The sequence below is a fragment of the Cinclus cinclus genome, chromosome 4 (assembly GCF_963662255.1).
Source record: "Cinclus cinclus chromosome 4, bCinCin1.1, whole genome shotgun sequence".
NCBI classification, from domain to species: domain Eukaryota; kingdom Metazoa; phylum Chordata; class Aves; order Passeriformes; family Cinclidae; genus Cinclus; species Cinclus cinclus.
In genome coordinates, this window is record NC_085049.1 from 23,059,796 (window position 1) to 23,079,660 (window position 19,865).

Genomic DNA, 19,865 nt, shown 5'->3' on the forward strand with positions numbered 1-19,865 from the left:
GATTCAGTCTGGCCTTGTTTGCATTTAATCAACTTAAGAGTTTGAATTGGGATGGCTGGGAACATTCAGGCCTGAAACCATTGCATCTAATTAAAATGTTTAACTGGGACACATCATGTGGGAGCTTGGTCCACATCAGTGGATCTCTAAAGGGGGGGTCTGTCATGTCTGCAGTCCTTAGAGGGAACTGAGATGAATTCTGGCCATTACAGCTCATAAATGGTGGTGACCTGCACGGGGTATTGCAGTGCAGGAAAAGCTTTCTTCATGGTGTTATTCCAAGCCAAGGCAACAGGAAGACTGAGCATGCTGATGAGTGATGGCTGACAAGGAATGCCATAGGCACAGTGGAATTGAAGTGGAAAGCACAACAGTGCTTGCGAGGAAATCTCTTTCTCCTTTGTCTTGTAGGGATAGCTGCATATCTTCATGGCTGCCACTTCACAGTAGCAGATAAACATTGTTCAGCACTGCAGTGAGCATCTCCTGCTGGGAGCCTTGGACAGCAGGAGTTGTGTTTGACCTCTGTGTGCAGCTGTGGTATCACATGGAGGATAAGGCTGAGCTTGTTTTTTTAAGCTTCTCAGATATTTATTTTCACAATAAAGACTTTTTAAGAAAAATATTTTTTTTAATTGCCATTGACTGAACTAATTTGAGTTGAGGTAGGTGACTAAAAAAAGTTATCCCAAAAGCCTTTAAAGCTTTATTTCTGCATCTTCTCAGGTACCCGCTGCAGGAAGGGACAGAACAAGAAAGCACCATGTCTTCAGTCTCAGCTTATTACAATGGAAAGACCGTACTTATCACAGGAGCTACAGGTTTCATGGGCAAAGTGCTGGTGGAAAAACTTCTGCGCTCCAGCCCTGAAGTGAAAGCAGTTTATATTCTTGTCAGGCCAAAGGCTGGACAGTCAATGCAAGAGAGAGTGGCCAGCATGTTGAAATGTAAGGTAAGTTCATGTGGTTTATTCTGGAATCTAACTGGGTGGAGCAAAGGGCTTCTGTTTTACTCAGTTCACGAAGAACAAAATGCTGACTTCTGCAGTAACAGCTGCGTATTTTTGCTGTGTCTGAGATAAACAGCCAAAAGAACTGTACATGAACAAACCTGTAGTTGTCTGATTTCGATGGGTGCCACAGCATTTTACACTGTAACAGTGTAATCTTTTTTTACCTCCCTTTTTGCATCACCTCCACCCATGTGTCTTGATCATGTTTAGTTTGCCATCCCAGTGAGGAAATCTCCAGTGGCAAGAAGGATGTCAAAGCCCTTTGCTGTATTTAATGTAAACATTTGTAAGGAGACACTGACTTGGCCTGAGGCTCTCAGGATTCTTAAGATGCTCTGGGTCTTAAGCCAGTGGTGAGGTTGTGAACTTGCTCAGAGTCCTCCAGCTATGAAAAATGCCAGAGTTCAAGCTCATGCCTAATGCTAGTGTGAATTTGTACACAGCTGATGTGAAATGAGAGGAAGGGACAGATCTGGCTCTAGCAGACAAGGAAATACTTGGAATTAATCTGATAAATATCAACATATCTTTGTGGAGTATTGGTCTAAAAGTTTAAATAAGACTTGACTGGAAGAATCTCCTCCTTCTGTAGAAGTTAAAGGTAAAATAGGTGACTTAGAGACAAGTAGGTCTGTCAGAAAACATGTTTTTTTCCTCTTAATGTTTTGAGGCATTAAGCTGGGAAAATCTTATGTATGTCCAAGAACAGAGTTGGTTTGGTTTTGGTGTGTTTTTAACAGAGGGTAGATTGTTTTCATATTCAGAAAGATTTGTGAGTGATATAAAAAGGAAACAATCACATTGGTTGCTTTTTACAAGTCTGTCATAGAATGATTTAGGTTGGAAAAGACCCTCAAGGTCTTTGAGTCCAACCTTTAATCTCACACTGCCAAGTCCACCCTCAGCGTTCATCATAGTGGATGTTTTTTATCGCCAGCCAACAAAATCCCAAATGTGGTGTGTTTCTGCCTTTTGTGTTTTAAAACACTTGAGGAAATGATAAACGTAGGTATATAACAAGACTTCTGTAAGCTCTGTTTGCATTTTATGTATAAACACTACTATATAAATACTGGCTTATCTCTTCAGTTGGGCAGCACAGCTTGGAGGTGTTGTTACATCTAGGTGAGGTTCCCTAGTAGCTGTTTTATTGCTGCAGCTGTACTAGATGTACCCATTTTTCTTCCTACCATGTGTCAGCAGTTTTAGACATGCCAACAGCAAACAGGACCTGATAACCTCTCTTTGAACCTTTGGCAGCCTGCTCCAACGTGTTTCAAATGAACAAAAAGAGAAGGCAGAGCTCTAAGTTAGGCTGCTGCAGGCTTGGGAGGAAAAAAAAACCTCTCACAAGTCATCCAGGTCCTCTCAAGGAAAGAAGGTGTCTTTCTGATGCTGATCATTTAAAAATTACTCAAAAATCCTCCCTAAGGCAGAAACCCTACTCCTCAAAGGTGTATGCCATGTACAAATGTTGACACCCTTGCAGATTTATTTTTTTCTAGAAATGAAAATGTTAATACCACTAAATGTTAACTTAATGACAGATGAGGAGGGCAGGAAACATTATTCCTAACATTTTTGCAGATCTCTTCTAGTTGATCACAATCTAGAGACTGCCCTTTCATTTACAGTTGTGGTTTGCATCCTCCACTTTGAAAAATCCCTGAGGTATATAATGAATAATAATGCAGCAAAACTTTGTACCAGATCTTCAGGCAACATTCCCATTTGAAATTTCTGATCATAATCTCTGATGAGATAGATTGGAGTAAGCACAGGAAACTTCAGAATAAAATCCTTTCTCTTATTTATGTGTACTATTTATGTGTATCTTTATAATTTCTAAACTCTAGAGAATAATTATTCCTTTTCCCCACAGCTGATTTAATATTAGTATCTGGGTTTAGGAGAACATACTTTTATTTCCTCTGTCATATCCTACCCTAGGTAATCTTCCCTACTGACCTATGACACTTTCACTTTGTAAGTAACTCTTTCTTCTTTTGCATTTAGCTTTGACCTAGTATTGTCCTCTGGATTTTCTTGTTTGCATACCCAGAAAGGAAGTATTCTGGGAACCAAAGGAACAGAGAAATACAGGGTGCCAACTTCTAAATATTCTAAACAAAGAGATGAATCAAGATCAAAGTGAAGCAGATTGGTTAGAAATAGTTGCATAATATTTAGGTTCTTCAGGTAAGGTCCTCTGGGGACTCCTGAGTTTTGGTAGTACTTAGAAATATTTTGAAAGAACTTGCCTAGAATTTTGATCCCTTTTCATAATTCTCTGTGAACTCTGTGTGACTTTTATCATTATATCTACAGGGCTTTAAATGCTGAGGTGTCATATTTGTGCCCTGTCTTGTTCACAGTGTGTACATGTGAATATGCTGGAAGATGACTCCAGTTAAATAGAAGAGCACCTGTGGGTTACAAAAAGGTGATACAGTGTGAATAAGCAAAATAATTTAGTTTGTGCTTTCCAGCAGTTGGTTACTTGGAATTTTTCAACTTCTGAATCCAGCATGGAAAGTAAAATACAGAAAATAGTTTGGGTATAAATCAGAATTCTTTGACTTTATTCTGTAGCTGAATAGGCATTGAAATTTAATATAAGGCTGCTTTCCTTAGTTTTTACATGCAGGTGCATTATTGCATTAGTATTCAATGTATAATGAACAGATACTCAATTATCTCAGCATCAAATCCGAAACAAGCATGGTGACCTTGCCTATTTATGAAAGGAGATGTTCTATTTTCCAGCAGCAAGTCCCTAAGGGAATCAAGCTATTATGCTGTGCTTAATGAAGTGCCATGTCTGCCTTGCACAGAGCACAGCTGTCACACAAAAAAAACCCAGATTTCAGTATTGGCTGCTGCCTGGATGTGTCCAGGGATGTGGATCACGAGGCAAAATTTCACAGGGCTGTATAATTGTTAGTTGATGGGAGATGTGTCTTTGTCTTTATCAGAGGTAGAGAATTGTTTCAAGGAGAATTTTTTGCTGTCTGATCCCTCTGTGCACAGAAATAGGCAGGAATGTTTGGAGGGTTGTCTTGGATTCTCTGGAGAGCAGTTACTGGGCTAATGCTGAGTCACTGGTTGTCACTCTTCCATTGTCCCTGGGAGAGCAGAGCATTTTCCATGCCCTGCATGCAGTGAACCAAGGCTACTTGCTGCTGCCAGCCTGTTTCACAGATATATTTGTCCAGTGCTCCTAATTAGAAAGACCAGACAAAGTGGGGAGTAGAAAAGACTCTTATTAATTGTCTCTGATAATACAGAGAGAAAATGGGGAGGCTGTGGATGAGGCTGCTGAAAATGGGGAATTAGGTGTGACTGTAAAATGCTGCTGCTTTTTCCTGTCGTCCAACCACAGTTAATCCTTCTAGTTACAGTGGATGCTACAGACAGAACTTCTCTTCCCTACAAAGCTTTGTCTGGAACTGTACATTGGGATGGGCAATGCTATCAGACACCTTTGTCTCTTCAGTATTTCCTTGTGAAGTGTGCTGTGTTTATCAGCAAACATCCAGCAAGGCCCTGTACATTTCAGCAAATCATTCCAGATTTATCTTTCCCCTCCTCCTATGACTGTCCTTGTCTTTGCCCCCTCACTCATCACCATAAGTAATAAAATCTCTCCATGCCAAACTCGTTCAGTGCCACTCCATCTGGAACAGCATCCCTGAAATCTGCTGTGACCATTGTAGGAGGGGCCTGAGCTTGGATAAGGCCAATGATTTAATTGGTTTTGAGGGTTAATGAGGTTTTTAGGTTGTTGGAACACAGTGGTGTTAGGTCATGGGTTGGACTCAATGATACCAGAGATCTTTTCCAGCCTGTGTCATTCTCTGATTCTGTACATGCCCCATCCCTCAAAGTGTTCAAGGCCAAGACTGAAATAATATTTTTCTATCTTTTTCAAACAAATGAGTTACAGAACTTTAGAGTCATCTAATCAGTTATCTTGGGAAAAAACTCTTACGATCATGGAGTCCAGCTATTAACCCGGCACTGCCAAGTCTGGGTTAATAAACCACTAAACCATGTCCTCAAAGCACCACATCTTCACATTTTTTAAATACCTCCAGGAATGGTGACTCAACCACTCCCAGCCTGTTTCAATGCTTGATAACTCTTTTGGTGAAAAACTTTTTCCTGATACCCAGTCTAACCCTTCCCTGACATAGCCTGAGACTATGTCCTTTCCATTCTATCACTTGTTACCTGGGAGAAGAGACTGGCCCCTGCTTTCTTAAAACCACCTTTCAGGTAGTTGTAGAGAGCCATGAGGTACCCTCAAGCCTTCTTTTCTCCAGACTAAACAACCCCAGCTTTCTAAGCCACTCATCCCAAGACTTGTGCTCTAGACCCTTCCCAGAGGCATTTCTGACTTGAAGAAGCTGTGTCCCTTACATTACATGGCTTCTCCTTGTGCTCCTGCATGACTCTCTCCCTGAAACATCAGTCTCTGATCACTTAGAGATGCAGTTCTGTGGTGTTATCAGCATGTTTCCTGCTGATCTTGCCCCTTAAAAGCAGAACTTGCAGTACTGGAAGCTCTAGGAAGGATTATGACCTAATGGCATGATACGTTGTCTTTCATTAAAAGAAGCAATGCTGCTGAAACCAAGACAAGCCTTAGGGATGCCATTTGTCTGCAGGTCACAAGCTCTGCCACATGGTACAGAATTCAAACCTCCGTTTTATCACTGTCATGGAGAGGTCACAGTGTAATGCTCCATCTTTGCAAACTTTCTTCAGTCCTTCTGCTCCTGTAGGTATTCACAGTAGTAAAGTCAACTCTTTAAAAAATAGACTTCAGTTTTCAGTTTCCTCCAGTTGCACAAAGGTATACAGTAAATCACAAAGGAATTAAAATGTTTAAATGACGTAAGATTCTAAATTAAGAGCACAGTATGATATGAAACTATAGAAATGAGGTGGATTACTCTGAAATTGGTAAGTAATTTAAAGCAAAGATGCTTCTCAGTTCATTTCAAGTGTGTTCATCATTCTGTGTATAAAAATGTCTTGGTGTCAAAACCTATCACATCGGTTTCCTCATCTTCCACTGGAAAGAGAAACCCAGCATGAATAAGGGTAGTCCAGCATCAACCAGGGGCCCCCTGTCTGGCAGCAGCTGCCAGCTCAGCAGAGTCTTGATCCTTGCAAGGTGTGTAGACAGAAAAATTGCCTTGTAGCAATATCTTTTCATGCAGCTCAGCTTTCTCTGCCTACTTGCACAGCTGCAACATCAAGGGGGTTAGTGATTTCTGTCTTCATGTCATTCTACACACATACCCACCACCTGCAGAGCAATCTGTAAAAGCTGCCCCTCACTTTTATCTTTACTTCATGGTTTCATGCAACTTTTCTGTGGCCTGGACTGCAATCACAATAAATCATCAGATTTAAGAAGGGGTTTTTTTGTTTGTCTGGGTTTTTTTTCCCCTTAACATCACTTCATGTTGTAAAGTGGATTGTGATCTAAACAGCTACACCTCCAGGAGAGAATACAGAGCCTCAAATAGAAGCATTCCAGAAAAATCCCTATAGCCAATTGTATGCTAATGCATGTGCTGCTCGTTCAGTAAAGTTTTAAAAAAGCTGAAAAGAAAGGAGAATTTTCTCAGTTTCACATAAGACATCTAACAAGAGATGTGCACGTTTAAATATTAATATTCATTTATTCTGCTAAATCTGTAAAGACATTGTGGTTAATAGTATGCTGCTGTCTGAGAACTCTGATGGTCAGAGACCTCATTTTGTCCAAGGAAAGTTTTGGACAAGCTTTTTATGCAGCCAGCACAAAACTGTGCTCTGCAGCCCAATTAACACATACACATTTGTATAGACACAAGTGCACACATATACATAAGGGCACTCTCTTTCAACCTAGCCATTTTTGTTTTATTTAGTGGTGGGTATCCCAAGGGATTTCTGTGTTAGTGAAGATGCTGCAGTGAAGATTCTTCCAGCTGATAAATGACAAAATAAAAGTTAATCCCTTGAAGCAAATGAGCAGGCAGTACCTTGAGAATGGTGCAATTAAAAAAACATCAACAGTAAGATTTTCTCTTGCCAGTAACAGCGTAGAGGTTGCAGCTAAGCTGCATTTGCTGCCATCTGTAAAATGAAATCATTTTTAGTGCTCCATAAGCAGTGATATTTTGGGACACTTACAGCCTGTAACTTCACAATATTTTTTCTTTAATGTGCAAGGGTGTCATCCAGAAGAAAGAGGGAATCTCATAAGGGAGTTAGCAAACTAAGATTGCAGCTGAGTCAAAACTTAAAAGGATCTTCATAACATTGCTTGAATTTGCATTTATGCCTGTGTACTTTCTGGTTTGCAGCCAAGGCCCAGTTCCTGGAATCAGTAGAATTTCTCTTGGTACCTTCATTTAGCATTGGTTGAGTATCTCATGAAGGGTAGATTTCAAAGAGGTGATGGGCCCAAATAAGTTGTTCACTAATCGTCCTTCTAATTCTGTGGCATTTCTGGTGTTTTTCCGGATGATTACATGTATTAGTTTGATTTCCCTGACAGTAGTTCGACGTCAGATGATAGCAATTTAAACACAGTGAAAAGTGTTTGGTGCAGAGATGAAAATGCAGTTAATCACTCTTCTAAATCTGGGAAACAAATACTGTCTGATTCCAGCCTTGGAGCATAAGCAAGCTAGACAGCTTCTGGGTTTGCTACCAAAGCTACCAAACCCAAGAAGTAATTATTCTATTGGTACTGCTGACCATCTACCTTTATTAGTACTGCTCTCATCCACCTCTTTTCCCATGTGATTACATCTGAACTCAGCCTCGTGTGTCAAACAGAGATGGAAGTAGTATCCTAATGTTAAAATCTTTTTAATGTGACTGAAGAGAAGCTTTAGATTTTCTAATCCACAAAATTTACTTTTATGCCAGTCGAAGAGCTCTCCATCCAGAAGGTTGTGCCTTTCCAGGTCTCCTTGCCAGGAGAAAACTTCAGCATCACCTCCACTGCTGTCTATGTATCCTAAAGGAAAAAGTCGAGGAAGTGGGAGAGTGTGCATGAGAGGGATAGAGGAGTGCAGCATGGCGTTTTCAAAGAGGATGGGAAAATAACAAAAAGCATTGAAGAGAAAAGCTCTCCTACACAGACTTGAGAGTTTTACATCAGTAGCAGAAATCAGAGCCATTTCCCAGCAGCTTTGGCTGGCAGCAAGGCCATGGAGCAGCGTCATTGGAGAAGTCCTGTTGGGCGTCCTTTGTAAGCTGCTGATTCCTCCTGGATCCTGGTTTTGCTCAGGCACATGGGAGAGCTGAGCTTTTAGGCAGCTGCACAGCATGCCTTGTGCTCAGAGTTTTGCCAAATGACCCGTTCACCAACAAGGCCTTCAGCAAACACGTTTTTAAACAATGTTTGTCATTTTGCTGGAGCCTGGGACTTGGCTCTTGATGTGTGCGAGTTGGCACAATTCATTTTTGGGCTGTTGCACTTCAGAACGGCTCTGGACACCGGCAGAGCTGCTCGTGTACCACAGCTTGTCTGCGGGCGTGGATTCTCTGCTTGGAACTGGGGCTGAATGAGGACAGCTGACCTCAGACAACCTCTGGTTGAGGGCCTGCAAATCATAGTTAAGGACACAGGATTATCTTTTTCTGGAGTGGGTTGGCAATGGAGCCATCAGTCAGCGCCCAAAGAGCAGAATTGGCTATTTAGTCATTCAACACAATGTACAGTTAACTCATGTTGTATCCTTTGTGTCTGATTTTATTTCATTATATCCTCAGCTGTTTTCTTCCATTTTTTTTTCTTCTATAAAGCTTTTCTGTTTTCCTGAATTGAGTTCTGGCCTTCCTTACCAGTATTTTTTTCTTCTCTGGGAGCAGACTGTGACTGAATGACGAAGGCTAAGACCAAATTTGTCAGAAGACCCTGTGTAGTGGGTTGAGTGGGACACCCTGCAGAGAAATACATTTTGTTGCAGCAGTTTAAGAAGAAATCCTAAAGATAGTGGGGCAGAATCTTTAGACTTCTGGTTTTACTTCCCTCTCAAAACTTGATCCCTGGCTAGTACATGGATAAACAAAGTTATTGAAATCCTAGAGAGAAGGGGGGAAGTACTCTGATCCTTTGGGATCTGAGAGAGCTTCCACTTGTGACACAGGGGTGTGTCTTGATATTCACAATCCAGAGCTTTTGATCTTCTGAGTGTCCCACAGTTGATCCTAAAATCTGTCCTCCAGAGGATCAAACAGCTTAAAAGTTGTCTGGAGGTCATCTTTGACTGCAGTTTACTCTGGCAAATCCAGCCTGCTGTTTTTTACTACATTTACCAGACCCATACGAACTGCCAAATATATTAGGAAGATTGCTTTAAAAAACTGTGAGGTTCTGACTCGGGTCATTGCATACACAAATCAAAATGTCTGAATTGTGCCAAGGAACCCAAGCCTGAAAATTGGACTTTGGTAATTTTTGGGGGGCTTGTATTAGGCCTTTCACTTTCTTTCAAGGGAGCTGGGAGCGAGAATATTATTAGTGTTGTAAATTCATTTTGCTTCTTGAAATGAAACAGCTCTTCTGTTCTAAGTTAAATGTGAACGATGGCATGACTCTGAACAGCACAAACTGTCTGCAGCCAGACTTCCAGAATGAGCTGGTCTGACTCCGCAGAGGGAAACCCTGTTAATTCTGGGAGCAGGGATAATTCACTGCCACACTCTGGACTGTGGAGGTGGTTGTCCAGAGCCTGCTGTTCTTGCCTGATTGGTGTTTGATCTGGAGCTGGCAAAGGGAAAGGGTTTCTAGTCTAGCTAAATATTTTTAAAATCAAGACATGCTTTATTCACTCTGTTGAAAATTATCATTAGATTGATTTTTGACCCCATATACGTTCAGGTACTATAAGCTTTTACTTGTTTCCACTGAAGAAGGATGGTGTGTCTTCAGTGGTGCATCAGTCTTGTGCTGCAGTTTTGGGTCTTTTATCCCAAATTCAAGGAGATTGTTTCAAAGTGGGTGCCACTGAAGAATTAACAGAAACTTGCCTTGTGTTGTTACAATCTGAATTGGGTGAGTTTTGCCAAATGCATGGCTTATTATTTATATGACTTAGATGAGAGAGAAAATTTAGAGTGATCTCCTCATACATGAAGCTTTGGGATAGTCAGTGTCTGATTGCATCAAGATTTAAAAGCAGGGACTGAGCATGGGACGTCCTGATGGGACTTCTGGGCACTGCTGCAGTAGAAATAGCAAGTATGAATAACAAAAACAAGCGCTGACTTGGGGCATGTTTAAAAACCAAACAAACCTTTGATACTAACTAACTGCGTGTACTTTTGATCTCTGATATTTTGTCTTCTTATATTTCTTGTCTATTCTGCCAGTTGTTGTTGTGTTGCCATCTCATTCTAAAAGTGGGATTTAATAGCTTAGTTTAGGTACAATGGTCTCTTATTTTGGTTTTGTATCTGCAAAACACTACAATGTGTTTTCAAGCCTTCAATCTACTGTTGAGCTCAACAAAACAAGTTTCCATGCTGGGCATTATTGAGATTACAGTTGTGTATAATATTGTGAATATTTCATCTGTATAATAAAATGTTTACAGTGAACAGTCAGTATCTTCCTAGTCGGGAGGGGAAGAAATGCCTTCCACATGTTTTTCTGGCATAGAAAATACGGGTAAGGACAAGCAAAACACATTTTTTTCTTGAATTACCTTGATTGGTTTGGTAGAGCTCCAATCCCAGGGCCCTAAAAAGAGGGGAAAAAATCTGTAAACCACAAAATAGTCTTCCAAAGTAACAATTTACTTTTTTAACTATTTCAGGTCTTTTATTTTTATAATTGCAGAACTAGAGCTCTAAATTACAGCAAAAATTTCTAGTCAGTTGCTAGTTTTTTCCATGACATTGAAAATTTCCCCTTCAGATGAAGCAAGAATAAGTTATTTAGGTTCTCTTTTTTTTTTTTTTTTTTTTTAGTGAATGCATCTTGAAAAATCAGGGTGTCCAGAGGACTCTGTACTTGTGTGAAATTTATATTAATGTTTTATTTATTAAAGTTGTATCAAAATCTGCTAAGATGCACACACACACTGTCAGTATGGGTAATTACACCTCCACTCAAAAGTTGCATGATACTTTCTGTGACAGCTCTCAGTCTGACCTCTTGAAACCTTTTTTAGAAGTACCTCACTCATTATTCAAGGTGTTCAGGTATAAAGCAGGCTGTGAGAGCACAATAATAGGGATGCTGGAGGGTAAGAGAAGGGTTTATCATTTTGCAGGTAATAAGCTCATGTTTCAGAAGACCGGGTGAATACAACTGGCATTGCATGTTTGCCCACAGCCGAGGAGTTAACCACCTGAGCTATCCACCCACAAATAATTGCAACACTGGGAAGGGCATCTCCATACAAAGCGTGTCAAAATTCTCAATGATGGAGGAGGGAAAAACGTTTTTAGGGGTAGATTTCTGCTTGGAGTGGTTGCTTGCAAAAAGGAATAACCTGTTCAGAAATCTGATGTGTTCCTTACTGCTCTGTATCCATGCCTGGAGTCATGCTCTCTCCCTGATGGTTGAGTTCCTGTTGGATGTGGGCAGTTCCCAAGCCCTTGCTTTGATCTCCAGGAAGCTGACTTCACTAGAGCTCTGTGTGTGGGTATGTTTTGCAGCAATTTTTTTTGCCGGGGAGGTACAAAGAGCATGAACAACTATGTATTCCATTTATTTCAGAAGCCTTCAGGATTTCTGCATTTTGGAGACACTTAAAGGCTGGAAAAAAGGGCAAATGTTTCACCCTTTGTCAGAAGGGGCAAGAGGGACAATTCAGGCAGCCACAGACCAGGCAGTTTCACTTCTGTCTCTGAATAAGAAAATCATGGTGTGATATTTTTTTTGACACATTTCTGGGTACGTGAAGAAAAAGGAGGTGACTTGAAGGTCAGCATGGATTTGGAAAAGAGGTGACCTAATTGCAGCCTTGCAGTACCTGAAGGGAGCCTGCGAGGAAGATGGAGAGACTCTGTTGACAAGGGTCTGGACTAAAAACTAAAAGAGAAAAGATTTAGCTTGGATATTGGAATGAAATTCTTCCCTTTTAGGGTGGTGGGGGCATGGGACAGGCAGTCCAGAGAAGCTGTGGCTGCCCCTGGAACCCCAATCTTTAAAGTCACTTCCAACCTAAACCCTTCCATGATTTTATGATTCACCCTTGGTACAGGTACCTGGACCAATCTGGTCCTGTGATAAAATGACTGAATCTGTGGATGGGGGGAAAGCCATGGGTATCATTTACCTTATAAATAGCAAAGCTTTCCTCATTATCTCCATCCAATTGCCAACATCCAGATAAGGATGTTACAGTCAAGGTGGGGAAAAGAAACCTGGCTGGACATTCAGACTGCAAGAGTTTAATGGTTCATGCTTTGCCTGGAGGTTACTTATAAGCAGAATTCCCTAAGGGTTTGTCTGGGAACTTAACCTTCTTAGTACCTTAAAAAAAAAAAAATCTCCAGGTTGTAGCACATTCTTTTTGCCACAGGCTCTACTAGTAACAGGTAGTGCTTATCATAAGTAATACCTAATTTAGGAAGCTGGAGAAGGGAAACAGGGTCTGGATCTCTGAGCTCCTGGGTGCTGGTAGCTTTCCTAGTCTTTTTATACATCCTTTGGCTTTTGCTTTTCTGCCTCTGCTGGGCAGTGTTCATTACAAGGAAGTTTCTGTGTTCAGAGGTCACTCCTTAGACAAACCTTAGTAAGGTAAGTTCTTCCAGCTGCTTCAGCATGTCCTGGCAGGGTGTTTTAAGTCACAGGAATTACTGCATTTGGCGATAGTGAAGCAAGTGAGTGGCTGGCAGGAAAGGGATTAAAACAGCCGCAGTGCCATTAACAGCACTTAATATTCACGTTCACAGTCCCTGGTCCTCATGGGGGAATTCAACCATCCAGGGAGCAGTTTAGGAAGGATAAAGCCTTTCCAGTGCCTAAAGGAGGCCCATGAGAAAGCTGAAGAAGGACTTGAGAAGATAATAAATACATCAAAACTTCATATTCTTCCTTCAGGACAACTGTTTAAATATCTAGATTAATCAGTTGCCCCTTCTGTTGAATAAATGAAAATTGTTTTCCCTCTTTTAATGTGGGATGAAGCAGATGTGCATCTTACAGAGGCAGGGTGTCAGAAGCTCATGTGAAATTTTCAGTGAGCTCCCATTTCAACAAATGTGCTTTAAATAAAATAAGTACTTAGACATTTTCCTGGAGCAAGGTTTATTTGACCTGTGTCAACAGAAAGCAAGCAAGGAGCTTGTATCTCGTGAGTTCTGATTTTTTTTAATCCAAGACCTGTAAGAGCAGGGTTCATCTTCCCTAGCTAGAATACTAATCTGTGAAATCTATTCCCATGCTGTGGGTAAAGTTCCACAGCCTCAGAATTACACATTGTGCTGCCAGAGATACCCAGAATGTGTTTGAGAGCTCATTCATGTGGCTGCTTGTTCAAATATGCTCTTGCCAGCTATTTTCTCTTCCAGACCTCATGCCCAAGGTGCACCTCAGCTTTCTAGGTACACTATCCAAGTTACCCAAATTTCTAAGAACATGGAGGTGGGGCTTGTAACTTCTTGTAAAATGTCATTGTCACTTGACTACTTCCCATGTCACATTCTCTCCACATATGTGGTATCAGAAAAGTATCAGGATGCATCTTTTTGAGAGGTAAGGCCTAAACCTACAACATGCCTTCTCTGAGATAGCTAGGGGTTTCCTCTTTGAAAATACGGTTTATTATTTTATTGTTGTCAAGGTAGTAGAAAAGCTGAAATAGGTTTGGGGGTTTCTGTTTGGTTGGTTTGTTCAGGGTATTTTGTTTGGTTGGTTTGTTTTGGGGTGTATATGTTCCTTTGTTTGGGATTTTGTTTTGTTTTGTTTTCCAGAAAGGCCAGAGAACAATAAATAAATGTACATGTAAATATTAGTGTCATAAAGAGTGTGGTGAAACATAGAAATAGTCTGCAGAGAAAACCTGCATTGTAGATAAGAATTTGAAGAGGGAGGTGTAACATCACTAGGTGTATCCAGAAAGATAAGCAGGGAAAATAGAGACTTGCTCAAAGGACTGAGAGATAAGACTCTCTTCTTCTCCATCCTTTTTGATTCCTCCATCTCCTTCCTGCTGTCACCACACAGGTTCCTCAAGGACGAGATTTTGTCTGCGTGGGTCTCTTGCTTTGTCTGATGAAGAAAGGACAGTCAGCTTCTAATTTCTCTTTCCACCAGTTTAAAGTTCTAGTCCTTACCATTTCATATCAATTAGCAAAATAAATTACCATCCCTTTTTATATCTGTGTAGAATAAATAGAAGATATTAATCACTTCATAAACACCTGCCAAAATATTGCTTTAGCATCTCTTCCTAGCATTAAATTAATGGTTCTTTAAATACAATCTATTTAAAGGATTTTCCCTAAGAAAGGATGCACAAGAGATCAAAGCATGGAATTTCAGAGGGGGGAAAAAATTCTTGTATGTGAAGACTTAAAATATATTGTGACACATAGATATGAGTCTTACTCTAATATTTTTAACCCACTAAACCTGATCCTTTAAAAGATTAATGTCTCCACACATCCTGAGTATTGATTTTGCTTGTTTCTGTTTCATGGTGAGCAAAAGTACAAACTGATCAAAGGCAATGGGCTGGGTTCTGTTGGGATGTCCAAAGGGCATCAGGACTCTGCACTGCAGTCTGAACAGGAAAGGAATACAGAAAAAATCAAGTTTGCTGCAATTCAGAATTGTTAATGTAGTGCCTGTATGCTTTTGATGGAGTTTTATCAATGGAGAGTCTCTGAGCCTTTAGGGAATGGTAATCAGATTCTTCCCTGTCAGATTTTTTATGTGCACAGTACATTGAGTGAGAGGACAGTAACCATTCTTAGCAGCATGGAGACCTTGAGCTTCCATACAGCAGGGAAGCATCAAATCATTTTGTCATCCTTCCAAAATTCTGCCTTTCAGCCTTTCATTTTGAAGCTTGGAAGATGATAATTCGTTCTGCCCTTCCCCATCACTTCTTCTGTTTCTTTCTGACAGACAGGATTTGCTGCCTTGGGGTCTTGCAACCCATTTCCCCACTTTCCACTAATCCCAGAAATCTCTAGGGAAGGTTTTCGTCAGAACATCACTCAAACATCATCAATTCAAGCTTCACCTTTTCCAAGTCAACTCTTCCCCAAATCCAGTGTGCAGCTCTGCTGCTCATATCTGTTTAATGATCTGCAGTTCCTTACAGCCATGATTTGCTCAGTCCCATCTTCACATCATGGAATAGTGTGTTTTGGTTTGGTTTGGTTTGGTTTGCTTTGCTTTGCTTTGCTTTGCTTTGCTTTGCTTTGCTTTGCTTTGCTTTGCTTTGGTCTGGTTTGGACGGGACCTTCAAGCTCATCTCATTCCAGCCCCCTGCCATGCTGGAGCACCTTTCACTAAACCAGGTGATATTAAAGGCCAACTCCTTTTAGGAAGCAAAGTCCTTTATTCCATACCCCTCTGTATATCTTTGCTGCCTCTCAGCATAATACAAACCTCTTATTCCTGAGTGTCTGCCCATTTTCCCAAATGGGATTAACTATTTATTTTCCTTTTCTTGCATTTTTTGTGTGCCTCTCTTCCAGTTCACAGCTGAAGTGCACTGCAGGAAGATTAGCTATGCAGCCCATAGATACCAACAAAAAAAAACCTTGTGGTTTGGGATTTGTCTGGCTGGGAAGACCGCCCTGCAGAACTTCCTCTTATCAGTGTCTTGATATACTGAGCTAACCCCACATTTGCTTGTGTCTTACTGAAGTGGTTTAGGTGGTATCTCTATCTCCATAATGAGAAGTTGTAGTCATAAAGATATAGATCAGTTATTGAGTTGTTTGATGGAGACAATTCTCAGTTTTTACATCAGGCAGCTGATGTGTTTCAAAGGTTATCATTTTACTGGGAGCCTCAAAAGGGAAGGTGTTGGCCTCAGATTGTTATCTTATCAAATAGGAACGTATTTAATGTTTATTGCTGTGAAATATTAACCATGAATAAACAGTGGAATTTGTTGATGGACACATTCCATTTCCTGAGGTACATTGCAAATACATTCACATCCCTGAATAGAAGGTGTGTCATGGTGAGAACTGAAATGCATAAAATAAATAAACCTTTGTAATGTTCACTATCAACTAGGCAAATTTTGCTGCAGACTTTAAATGAAATGACAGCATTTTACTTCTCCAACAATTTCAGTGATTAGTACCAAAAAATTATACTGCTCTTGTGCTACCCACAGTTTTTTCATAATCATGTAGTGTCTTCAGGTAGTTTAGTTCAGGAGAGAAAGGTGAGCTCTTACAGTGTTATGGCATTCTTGTTTCAACTACATGATTGGAAAAGTCTCACCTTTATCCTCATAATCCAAAATTATAGATGTCTAAAAGGAAAATTCAGGGAGTAAGTGTTGCTCTGTGGGAATCAAGGAGGCCATTTCACAAGGGCAGGTTCAGCTCATAGCAGCATCAGTGTTTGTGGTTTCTACACAAGCAGGGCAGGTCTTGATCCAGTTTTGAGGTTATTAGGCCTGGGTCATCACCCATAATCATGTTATTAACATAAAGCACAGTCTTTAATCTCTGCTCTTGATTGCCGTCTTCACCACTGGGTGCATGAGCTCAAGGAGTCACGTAAAGTACGGTGGAAAGACACTGGAAATGTTGTAATGTTGTCTGTTAAACAAAAAACAAAAAATCCCCAGAAACAATACCCACTTGTATGCCCATTTTTAATGACCGAAACAACTGAGGAGGGAGACTGGGTATTCCATGGGCATAAAGGGAATAGCTGCTAGAAATTTTCTCTGGTGTCTGAAGGATGATATTAAATAGCATCCTTAAAAAGAGCCATACCAGCCTTCTACCACTACTGTGGGTTTGGAACAGGTAAAGGAGCTGCAAAAATACTGCAGTCTGAGCTCAGGTGGATGTCTGGGGCAGAAGGGAGGGGTCCAGTCTTCTTCCACCAGGGAAGAAGAAAAGAGCCACCACAACAGTTGCCTGTATTTTTCCCTGCCAAGGCACAAAGAAAGAGCGAGCAGAAAGGCAAACGACAGCAGAGGCAGTGATGTATCTTTGAGTCTGCATAACTTCATTAAGCACTGCAAGCAAGGCTTCATTTCTGCATGCATGAAGATATCCAGCTGCCCTCTCTTTCTCTGGAGCAATCCCTTTTTTTGGTAAGAAAGAAAGCCAGGAAGGTTCCAGAGCAAGGCACCGTACCCAGGTCAGTGCCTGTCTGTGGGGCTGGGACCTGTTTTCTTCCTGTAGATACACTCCAGTGTGTTGTGCCTGTTTTCTTCAAAGAACAGTGACACTTGGGATAGATTTTCTGCAGTTTTCAGTAATGCTTTAATTTTTAAAAATGCAGATCTTCTAAAGAGTTATAAAATCTCACCCAAGTAATGGCACATTCCTTAAAAACCTGTGCATATATTCCTAAATTCTTCCTTGTTTTGTTCTTGTATTCAAAATGTTTATACTCCTGTAAATGGCAATGCAGAAGCCCATCTGTTTGTCAGGGGTAAATAGTAAAATTGTAGATTATCTCTGGCAGATATTTATCAACATTGTGCAGACTCAAACATATACAAATCTGGTTATCACGTTTTAAATTAGTACTAATAACTTCATTTCATTTATTCATCTTTAATCACTATGTGTCTCTCTTTTGGGGAGGCTGTTTGGGAAATACTGATTATTTTACGTGTGTTAAGGAACCCTTCCCCCCATATTAGATGTATTTCAGTAGGGAAGACCAGATGATAAAAGAAATCAAACTGATGGACTGGGAACAAAGGAAATCGTGGGCTTGACAGTCAACCTGTAGCCTCCACCAATAGTAGCTGGAAATGTTTCCTAGGAAACTGGGCTGCAAACCAGATTCTCTCATGTTAAATTTTCCACTTAACTGAGAAGCAGTTGTATGTGATATCAACTCTCCATGTGTGCTATTGTGTATTTTAAATAGCAGGCTATAACCTGAAGTAGGAGCATGTGGAATATGTCTCTGTGTTCCTGTGAATCTGTACATTGGTTTTGATTCAAAGGTGAACATTTCTCCAGTAACAGTAGGAGAAAGCAAATAATTCAGGTAGAAGTCCTAACTTTTACACAAAAATACATGCTGTGAAATTACCCTTTGTGCTGGACAGAATCAATTGCAGAAGAAATGCATGGTATGTAATTTGTCAAAATGAAATGCAATGTTAGTTTTCCTGGGAGGATCCAGATTTTAGAGAACATAATGGATTCCTTATTTGGAATAAGAGCAGGGGACAACTGAGCAACTGTTGTAAGACCAAACATTTTTTGTGCTAGAAGCCCAAAGGTGTGGCTAAACCAAAGCCTTGCTTATGTCTGTGATAAAAATTAACCTCCTGCTGGACATGGAAAATCAAGCACCAGCAATCCCAAGGCATTGCTTCCCTGCTGCTGTTTATAGCAGTGGTGTACATTTAACCTCATCCAATTGTGTGTCACCCATCCATCTGCACAAAATGGACTCTATGAAAAGCTCTGGAATAGGTGCTGTCGAGATCTGTGACTCTGTGCTGCATCAAAGGAGAGTTGATACAGCTGCCTCTGCCTCTGCTCATCTGTGAAGAAGGACTGAGAAGCAATGAACAATGTCAGAGGATAGCACGTGGAACCAACAAAAACGAGCACATTTTTCCACAAGCCTGTTACCTGGGTTTTCTACTGTTCACCCCAATGAATCTTGTCTGTCTTAAACAAAATTTCTTATTACCCAGTTACAGAGAAGTAATATTCCCAAAATTAAACATGGGCTGTATATATATATGTTTTTAAGCATAGATCAGGCTTTGAGTTAGTGCCAAAATTTTGATGTTAGTTTGACCCTCAAAAGGCAGCTGTCAGGAAGGAAGTACTTGGTTAAAGCCTCCTAAAGGGCTTTAAAATAGCTAGGTCTTTCTTCCACTTGTGTGACCTTGGGTAAGTCACTTCAAATCTATGTGTCTGTTTCTTCTGTGAAAAATTATGTGGCTCTTCTTTATAAAGAACTTACTGATGAAGAAGGCTATGTAATAGGTATTAATGGAACATTTAATAAAAAACCCTATTTGAAATCCAAAATACATGTCTGGAGACCTTTAGTTACCCTTCTCTGCCTTCTGCCTAATATCTAATCTGGAGGTTGAGGGACATTTAATCAATGTCATTCCCTGGTCACTTGATAACAACTTTGAGACCATCCTTTTTCAGTTTGCTCTCCGTGTGCACCCATGGAAGCAGTGAGTTCCTTGGAGTGCAGGTGCTCTCTAGGAAAGCAGTCAGCTTTGTGTGCTTGTCTGCAGGTTGTTCAGGTACTAATAGATGTTCAAATCCCTGGCATCAGGAATCAGCAGAACATGAAACCAGAGTGGTAAGAGACAGCTGTGCTAAAAATAAATAAACCCAAAGTAAGATAAGCTCAGTGTCCAGGAAAGGCAACGTTCAGTGAAAGTAATTCAGCACTGAAGAAGGAAAGAGTGTTTTACTAAATAATAGCTAGATTTTAAAATTAATTATGTATGATGTTTAGTCAGTGAAATGAGGCTTTAAGCTGTACTAAACATTTGTATGGTTAAAAATACATATTTTAATATATATAGAAGGTAATGTTGCAAATGAAACACTTAAACTACTCCCTTCCTTCTATAAACGATGATGAGACCTGACTGGGAGGATGTAATTTGCTGAATTACGTCTTTCTTTGAAACATTTCTTATAGTTCTTGTCATATGGTGGCTCAAATCAA

At 40.4% G+C, this 19,865-nt stretch overlaps 1 protein-coding gene across 1 annotated transcript in view; it reads left to right on the forward strand.

Annotated features, from left to right (window-relative positions):
• Positions 1-754: 754 nt before the first annotated feature.
• The window catches only part of FAR2 (fatty acyl-CoA reductase 2), a 57,784-nt gene continuing 38,673 nt past the window's right edge, over positions 755-19,865 (forward strand). The window contains exon 1 of the mRNA XM_062490906.1: positions 755-952. Coding sequence (XP_062346890.1) covers positions 764-952 — 189 coding nt within the window. The 5' untranslated portion in view covers positions 755-763. The remainder of the gene's footprint in view (positions 953-19,865) is intronic.